Source organism: Gymnoscopelus braueri, assembly GCF_963280865.1.
Source record: "Gymnoscopelus braueri genome assembly, chromosome: 9".
NCBI lineage: Eukaryota > Metazoa > Chordata > Actinopteri > Myctophiformes > Myctophidae > Gymnoscopelus > Gymnoscopelus braueri.
Window position 1 is genome coordinate 36,562,517 of NC_137610.1, and position 10,000 is coordinate 36,572,516.

Genomic DNA, 10,000 nt, shown 5'->3' on the forward strand with positions numbered 1-10,000 from the left:
GGACCAACAGCAGCATGTGCTTGCTTTACACTGTGACATCCTGAGTGTTCATTTAACTCTGAGTGTGCAAACAGGTCCATTTGGTCCCATCTGTATTCTGTACATGCACAGAGTTACAAATGGATAAATAACACTGAGGATTCTATTGTGTACTTGCCTAGTCGTTATCCCGGTCTAAATGTATGTTTTAATTGCAGTGATCAGCACTTAAACAGGATACTAAACCGAACTGGTCCAGTGTAGCTGTCACTATAGCTCTAGATGCACATTTGTGTGGTCTAACCTGACAAACTACCTGTACACTCTCATGGCAATACATTGTATTAGAATGTAACTATAGCAATGCATACGTACTGTATGAGTGTGGTTGTGATTGTTCAATTAATCGAAAAACAAATCAATAGAATAAAATAATCAATAGTTGCGGCTCTAATCTCACTCACATCACAGTAACACACAGCTCAAATAAAGTCAGTCCACACAATACAGTCTCTCATTCTGGCCATTGCGACAACACTCCCCATATGGTGTCCAGTGTCCAACGTCACATTTACTGAGCTACAACAGGCAGTTTTCATTTAACCTAATGAATAACTTGGCACATGTCCTAAGCCTCATTTATACTCAATGTGCACCTGTTTCACTCACTGAAAATAGCTGATCTACAAGAGGGCGTTTGGGAACAACTGGTCTAGAAAGCGCTCACTGTTTCTGTGGAGAGACAGAGGTCATGGGGTGTACGCGCACATAGGACTGGCGTCTGAGACGACTGTAATGAGCTGTGACTCAACATTAGCGCCCACATTATTGCTGCTGAATAGCTGCCTGGTCAGACTGGAATACAATGCAATGCAACAGAAGGCCCTCATTTGCCAGCCGTGGATGGGGCTCATTAAGCCTGATTCTTACTTGATCGTATGGCGGTGTACAGTATGTCGCATGGGGAAAAGAGTTGATCCACAAGCTCGCGCCCCATCGCGAGCTTGTAGATCTGCTCTTTTCGCCGTGTGTCGGCGTACGGTGGAGTAAATCAAGCATATAGGACCAGGCTATTTTTTCACCTATAATGACATGCCCAAAATAGGGGGATGCCAGGGTTAAAGTTGTTAATCAGTTTTCAAAAGCAGGTTTTTACTCCGTCGTACAACGCGTCACATTTAGACTACAGTGCACAGCAGATCTACAAGATCACAACGCGTCACATTTGTAGGAGACTACGGTAAACAGCAAATGAATCAGTATGCTGGTCATCAGAATGCAGGAAACATAAAAAAATGTCTAAATCATATTCATGTGCTCTTGTGCTCTTTACGGGAAAATAGGGCAACAGAGATGACGTGTAAACCCAAAGTAATCCTGTCTGAAACCAGGCTGCATAATTCATTCTAGTAACTTGTCTCATGATGTCCATGAATGAAAATCACTTACCCTACCTTTAACCTCTTTCAGTTTCAATGTTAAAAAAAAATCAAAAATAGTGAAAATAGCAGTCGCATTGCGACGCGCTGTGCGCTTGTTGTAGATTGGCTAGAATTTGCTACTTTTACTCGACACCGGCATACGACAAAGTAGGTAATATGATTATGAAAAAAACATAAACAGTTGAAAAACGGAGATACAAGTTTTTTGTAGGTACAGTCAGTGGTGTAAAGTACTTTTAATGGAAGTACTTTTACTTTACTGGAGTATTTCCAATTGTCTATACTTTTACTTCTACTCCACTACATCTCAGAGGCAAATATTGTACTTTTACTCCACTACAATTATTTGAAAACTTTAGTTCTAGTTACTTTGCAGATATAAATGATTACATTATAAAACATACATCAACTACTTTAGCCCTATTTTATACCTAGGCTATTTGAAAATAGCCGATCTACAAGCGAGCTTGTAGATCTACTATTTTCAAATATTTTAGTACTTTTACTTTTGGTACTTTAAGTACATTTTGATACCAATACTTTTGTACTTTTACTCAAGTAAATTTTGAATTCCGGACTTTTACTTGTAACGGAGTATACTTCTACATTGCAGAATTGATACTTTTACTTAAGTAAAACATTTGAGTACTTTTCCCAGCACTGGGTACAGTATGTATGGAGATACAAGGTTTCTGTCTATCCGTAAAATAGAAGCTAACCTACATTAGAGAGTCGTATCATTTGCTAATGATGTGGCCTGGGGTTATTCAGTAAGGCAGCTTGGTTCTGAGCCTGCCTTTGTGCATGTGTGCGGTACGTGCAAACACACAGTGTGCAGTGCGTGTTTGTTTTGTCAGCAGGCCACTAATGTGCGGTGAGGGAAAGTGAGATATTCCCCGGTGAACTGAGAAGAGAACACTCCCAGTACTCAGTGTCTTCTCTCCACTGTTGCATAACCATCTTCATTAGACGGACAGAGATGTGCAGTGTGTGTGTGTGTGTGTGTGTGTGTGTGTGTGTGTGTGTGTGTGTGTGTGTGTGTGTGTGTGTGTGTGTGTGTGTGTGTGTGTGTGTGTGTGTGTGTGTGTGTGTGTGTGATGTGGGTGTGGGTGTGGGTGTGCGCGTGTGTAAGCAGTGTGTAAGTGTATGTATAAGTGTATGTGGACAGGGAGAAGACTGAGGTCTGTTGTTTCACTGTCAAGAGTCTAATGTGTGACAATGGCTGCATACACTGGAACACTGCCTGTGTGTGTGTGTGTGCGTGTGTGTGTGCGCGAGTGTGTGTGTGTGTGTGTGTGTGTGTGTGTGTGTGTGTGTGTGTGTGTGTGTGCGTGCGTGCGTGGGTGTGCATATGATTGCATTTCATTTTATTCCGTTTTCAAGTGTGATTTAGACTCTAGAATGGAAGAGGATCAGAATTGAAAACATGAGTCATGTGAGGTAGGCCTACAGTATTTATCTAGATCCATGCCGGGGTAACGTCATGTGATCAGAAGTTAAATGCCAAGTGTAGTAATTTGAATAATATACACTGTAACGCTTTCCCATTCATGTGTGGTCTTCTCAGAAATGGAGATCGAGTGAAGGAAGGAGATAAAAACAGAGAGGGGAAAGGAAGAGAAGTGAACATTCTTAGAATAGAACTACCCTTAGAACAAGCCATCTGTTTATCACGGTCCTCAGTTCCCAGCTCCCTTCCGTGTGTGTGTGTGTGTGTGAGGGGGGAGGCCATGAACTGGCCACAGTGTTCATGGCGTTCTGAGTTTGCCGTGACCTTCCCTCACCCAGTCTGCCCTGAGGAGAGGAGAGGAGGCGAGGGAGGAGGGGGAGGAAGGAAGGGAGCAAGGAAGGAAGGGTGGGAAGCAGAAGGAAAGGGGAGGACATGAGGAAAGGAACATGCTGTCAGCACCAGGAAGTGTGTCTACAGTGTGTGCGTAATAGGAATAGGAATAGGATTTAGGGTTAGGGTTAGAGTCAAGTGGGTTAAGGTTAGAATTAAAGTCAAGGTTAAGGCTAGGCATGCTAATGTTAACAGGTTAATGTTACCGTTAAAGGCTATGGAACGAATGTAGTCTTTGGGAATCACAAGTATAGCAGGACACGAATTTGCGTGCGTGCATGCTTGCATGCGTGTGTGTGTGGATGCACATGTGCTTATGCATGTGTGTGTGTGCCATTCAGAGGTCATTGGCACAGCTCTCTATAACACATACATTTCTCCTTATATATGTTATATATGTCAATTGTCATCTGGTTGCTTGTGGCTTTGTGCACAGTGTTATGTATGAAGACAAATATGTTTAAATAGGTTACAGCAACGCTACTGTGAAGACATGATTTAGGCAATATTATACTTGGTTTTCCTGCTACTATACAGTGTAAGCCTGTAAGGCTAATATTCTTCTGTGTTCTTGTGTTCCAGATATCTGGTCTCTGGGGGTGATTCTGTACATGCTGGTGTGTGGAGTCCCTCCCTTCCAGGAAACCAATGATAGTGAAACACTGGTCATGATTCTGGACTGTCGCTACTCCGTCCCCGAACACATATCAGACGACTGCAAAAAGTGAGTGCACATGTGCACATACAGTACACACATACACACACACGCACATGCACACGCACACGCACACACACACACACATACACATCGCACTCACTCACTCACTCACTCACTCACTCAATCACGTTGCTGGGACAAGAGCCAAAAGCGCTCTTACAATATCAGTGTACCTTCTCACTTAACCTCCAAACCTGTCGCCTTCACTGCATCCTTTGACATCCAATGCATCCTTAACACATCACAGGGCTGCATGCTAACGGCCAGTTCTCTTTCATCTCTATAGAACTAACTATAAAAAAATACCTATGTTAGTCACACTTTCAACAACAGTACAAAATGAACCGGAACAGGACACCCGGGACTACAGTAATGCATAGAGACTTATTGGAGACTGGAGTTTCACTCCTGCTCGATAGTGACATACACTGGTCACTGAATGAACAACAGCAATGATATAACATTTATAATACTATTTTCATTGAAGAATGTACTTACTTAACCCAGTGACATCTAAGATTAGCTTTGGCCTCTAACACAACCCACAATGTGTGACCCAGGACCCCTCATGTGACATATCGCCGGGGGTCATATGATAAAGCAACTCATTGAGGAAGCAAGATCTGTGTAGCACAGAACGGTCTGACCTTCAGGCAAAGTCTATGATGTAGGACATGCGGACCATCTTTTGTAGTGTTAAAAGTACAGATATCAATAGTGTCTGTTTGTAATCTCAACACTCTGTCTCTCTCTCTCTCTCTCGCTCTATCAGTCTGATCACTAGGATGCTGCAGAGAGATCCCGCTTTCCGTGCGTCACTGGAGGAGATTGAGGCTCACGATTGGCTACAGGGGCTGGATGATGTGCTTCTCAGCCCTGAGGCTCCGCCCCACTGGCTGTCGGGGGCCGTGTCTCCCGGCTCTACCCGCCCAGGAGTGCCGGAGTGTGGGGACCTGCTGGCAGCGAGGCCCCAGACTAAGCTGCCCGTACCTGCGCCGTGGCAGCCCAGGCTCAGTCTCCAACCTCCTCCCCAAGAAGCGCTGCCCGTCCCCAAGGTCCACGCGGCCCTGCAGCAGATATGCGAGGAAGAGGAGGAAGAAGAAGAGGAAGAGGAAGAGGAAGAAGAGAGGGGTCTGTTGAAAGCGGAGTGGGTCGGCCTTTCGTCAGTGGCTGATGGAAACACCAGTGGAGCGCTGGAAGACGCAGATACGCAAGAGAGAGACGGAGAAACAGACCCGCTGCAGACCTCAAGCTCAGTGAAGATGAAGGAGGTGGATGAGGAGGATGAATGGGAAGCAAAAGGCAAGGAGGAAGGAGATAGGGAGAAGGGGAGAGGTGGAACCAGCCGTGTGGTTTCAAACCAGCCGGTCGGTGAGACGGCGTTCAACCCGATGCCTGACGTCAAACCGCTTTCTCTGTCTGCCTTCATGGGAGTACAGTGTTGTCAGGGGCAGCCGGATCCCACCAGCCCAGAGATATCAAAGGAGGGGGCGGAACCCAACAACAATACCGACAAACCTCCACTCACCCAGTCCCACTCCCCAGGCGCCCCCGTCTCCACCCGCCCTCCACCTCCCTCCGCCAGACTCAGTCTGCACGGGTCGGAGGCGCAGAAAGAGAGAGAGGAGGGAACCAAGGCAGGAGGGGAGAGGGAAGACCTCCTAACAGACAAACCCCGAGCCCACAATGCTCCCGGGTGTCGGGAGGCGGGGCCTGAGGCTGTTCCTCGTGCGGAGCCGGGGAAGGGGCGTGGCATGAAGCTGAGGGAGAGACTGTTTCAGTTTCCTCTGTGTGAGAAGGCCCTGGCCTTCAACATGCCACCACACAACAAGACCAAGATACTGCCCCTAGCTCAGTACAACTGTTGCCACGTGCTCTAGGCCAGCCGATGGACTCGGTTAGGACAGTTGTGAGGCACTAACAGTTTTGTGAAAAGGGTAAACCATTGAGAAGTGAAGTGTTCCCAAGACAGAGCGTTGAGGAGCAACAGCGTGCTTCTGCACAACATGCTAGTGTGTTAAGGCTGGGACGTGTGAAGCATCACACTTGTACACACCCATACACACCAACACACAACCTTGTAGCACTGCAGCCATTTCCGTTAGTACAGTATTTATCCATCAGTGAGAATTATGTCGAACTAGGGCTTACACGTATGTACAGTTGTTATTCCTAATAGACCCTCCATCCATGTGCTGCTGCTGTGTATAAGAACAGCCACAGACTTACACTGGACAGAGCCAACACGTCCTTGTGCATTCATGCTGACTGTAACGTACATACGACATGGCCTACAGGAAAGAAATAACTTGACCAAACCAAAACACGGGTCGGGGTGGGGGTGCATGGATTTCCCTATGGACCTGTCAAAAGGACAATGTGATGACTTTCTGTACTGAAATAAGCTATGATCTGTTTTGTTTGTCAAAACAAGGTGCCTACTATGACCAAATGGGTGTACGATAATGTGACAGTTACGACCTGGTTCTCACTCTGGAACTAAACTCTGTGTCATCGTTGGCTCCCATGTGTTTAACATTGGAATATTTTGCCTGTACTGTATGTGAATAGCATTGAACCAGTTTCTGCCACAGGGTAGCGCTCCTCTCACTTTCCCTCCTGGACAACCTGCTTCTCATTCATTAACCACATGAACCCTAGCGTCCTTATTCTGGGGCAAACGTTCCTTGAAAATAGCACATCTACAAGCTTACACAACGCATTGTGAACTTGTTGATCGGCTATTTTTGGCGAAGAGATTTGGTGTAGAGGGAAGAAAGGAGCATGCCTAGTATAGACCCCCAGGGAATATATATAGGTTTTAAGTGGTTAAAAGCTCTTATTACAACAAGCTCTTATTTAAAGACCACTTGTCATGTAATATATGATATGATATGGTATATGAGATGATGATTATTATGATTGTTTTGCTATATTGTATTAATGTTCTTAGGGTCTTCATCAGATACTATATAACATGCTTTGACTTAGTATATGATCTGAACATTGACAAAGAGGATGCAGGTCTTCCATGGAGTCTATAGGAACGTATTCTTATAAACACTGTTCAATCTTGAAATGATGTTGGACTATACATTTTATTTTGCAGGCAGGTCTATATACACACTGTATATACTGTATAATATATTATATATTATACTGTATATGTACTATATTGTATACTATACATATACTGCATATATTGGTTGTGTGTGTGTGTATATATAATATACACACACACATACCGTATTGTATGTATGTACAGTCTATACACTTTGTATAACAAGCAGAAAATATGGCACAAAGTGCTCTCACTACCCTCATTCCCTCTCTACCTCTTTTTCTCTCTCTCTCTTTCTCTCTCTCTCTCTTTCCTCTCTCTCTCGCTGATGGAGCTCTGGTCTGATATCACACGACAGAAGCCCTTTGCCTAACAACGGCAACTCGCGCAGGCAGTGGTGTGATGTCAAGCGTGTCCATATACGGGCATATTTGTCCAGACGCGCTGGGCATAATCCGGCCACTCACCCACCCGCCACAACTTGAACTTTATATAGTAGATATATATAGTTTATGAATTGACAAGGACATTTCACAAGGGATTTGTTTGTACTTTTATGGGCGATATACAGCGCTGTGCATGGTATTACTGTTATTTGTCACAATATATATACCTCCACATGTCTTGCTCTGAGCTGACATTTCCTCTTATGTATTCTCTGTTGTCATTTGTGACTTTGAGGTCATCTGCTGATGTCACCACGAATGATGAATTGCACATACCACCTTTAGATCAGTGGTTCTCAAACTGAGGTCCGGGGACCCCCCAGGGGTCCTTGGGGAGTTATGGGTCTGCAACTCTGGGAGTGTACTAATGGTTCCATTCGTACACTCCCAGAGTTAGGATGTTATAGTGTAGATTGGGGTCCCAGAAATAGAAAATGGTATTAAATGGCTTGGCCTCATGCATGTCAAATTTGGGGATCCTTGAAATAAAAAAGTTTGAGAACCACTGCTTTCGCTTACAGCCCTCATACAAGCAGTCCCAGCATCATTTCATCGCTTTATTTATCCTCTAGAAACAGTTGTAATCTACTGATGTCTTGTCATGAGATAGATGGTGAGACACTTACATTGAGTTAATGTGTATGTTTGGTTTTTTAACTATTATGCCTCAGTTTCTTTATAAAGACCTTTTTGTTTATGTCTTACATAATGTATATTTTCTCACATTTGACAAAGTTTTGTAATGGAATGCCCAATGCTGTAAAATGAACTACATTTGGACTATATATTCCCAGTACACAGGTGTACTGCCCTGTCTGTAATTGTAGCTATACAATATTGGCTTTTAACTCAGTGTTAAATATGATCCAATCTTTTCATGGCTGCATATGGTGGGGAAATTAAGTGGATTATGATTATTTCATTGGTTAGTCAACCATAAAAATCCAAACACATGTTTTGTTCCTGTGTTAATGGACCATGTCTGTCCTTAAAGTGTCTGACTCTGTTGGGTCCCACATTGAATCTAGACTTTGTCTCTATGGAGAGATTAACTTATTTTTCTGTATTTATTTATTAAAATTGATTCAATCGACAGGCCTGTGTGCAGTGTGGTAATTTAATATGGGTCATGCATTAGGCTTTATGATTTGTATAACTAAAATTGCTCAATTTCTGAGGAGCTGCGATGCCCTAGACAATTGAAATAGTCAAAATGTTGATAAAAACAATGTCTGAGAAAAAAGTCGGAAAATGTAAAAGCCCAACATATGAATGCTAATGTTCGAGTCCCAGGCGGTACTTAAATGTTGGGATACTTTGACATCTTGAGAGCATACAATTGCAGTTCAAAAGCACTAGTTGACAGTCTCGACAACCATGCTCAGCATTTTTGGTGTGATGGCTGTTTGTTCTGCTTTTCATTTTGTATCTGTAAAATGTCAGCTTGACAAGGTTTCAGGCATAACCCATAACCACCACATTTAGAGGGGACCATGGATGTCATGTGGCCAGTACTATGACATCAGTAATATGATATATATTAGCCAATGTCATCTCCATATTTATTGGGCAAAGTTTCAGCCCCATCCGACGTCCATTGACTTCCAGAGTAAAATTTAAGTTATTAGTAGTAAAGTAAATATTTGCAATTTGTGGAAACATATTTGGGGATATGCCCTACTGGCAGTGTGCACAAGACACACAGGACCGATCAGTGTGAAACTTTGCACACATACTCCCTGGAGGCCAAGGAAGAATCCCTGCCCCAGATTTTGCAACATCGGCCTGTTATAGTGCCAACAGGAGGCTGATTTTTGCAAAACACATCTTTTGATATTACTCCTACAGACTTTGTGCAAACCTCACGCAAATCGTTACACATTATATCTACGGTTATGTGATCAAGATGTCTCTGTCGGATTTTTCTGAGACACAATGACCAGTACCTTATAGACACAAAAAACAGTGCCATGATATCCCTGTCACACAGTGCTGTGAGAGGGCCTGACATCCCTGGCCGTCATAGTAACATGTTATCATGTTACTGTGTCACATGGTAACATGATAACCATGTTACCATGATGCATGCCCCCTCCGCGCCCGCTTCTCTGTACACCTCCTGGGAGGCTGTACCGCCCCCATTGAGAAACACTACAATAGAGGAACATCAGGAGATTTTTTGTTAGATTTATGTACTGTAGCTAGGATATTATTTGCATAGTCTGTGACCGAGAAATTGAGACAGACTATTTGTCTTTCTTTTGAGATATAGTCCATTATGGATTCATACTGTACGACTGGTATTAGCGCAGTTTCTTTCTTTTAACACAGTTCACCAGAAACAACATTACATTTGGAATAAGAATGGAGTGTAAATCAATACATTGTCTCTCTTCAGAAATACAAATGTATAAAAAATACAACCTTACTGGTGGTCTTTAAAGAACAACTGCTCTTTTATTTCAATTAATTAAAACGTACCATATAAAACAATATAAAACAAAAGGAATACAG

The 10,000-nt window shown here is 43.4% G+C and overlaps 2 protein-coding genes across 2 annotated transcripts in view; one reads left to right on the forward strand and one right to left on the reverse strand.

The window, feature by feature from the left end:
• snrkb (SNF related kinase b) overlaps positions 1-8,581 on the forward strand; it is a 15,169-nt gene extending 6,588 nt beyond the window's left edge. The window contains exons 4-5 of the mRNA XM_080437015.1: positions 3,844-3,985; positions 4,752-8,581. Of these exons, the coding sequence (XP_080293141.1) occupies positions 3,844-3,985; positions 4,752-5,859 (1,250 nt within the window). The 3' untranslated portion in view covers positions 5,860-8,581. The remainder of the gene's footprint in view (positions 1-3,843; positions 3,986-4,751) is intronic.
• fa2h (fatty acid 2-hydroxylase) overlaps positions 1-10,000 on the reverse strand; it is a 113,851-nt gene that overhangs the window by 56,514 nt on the left and 47,337 nt on the right. The window lies entirely within an intron of this gene.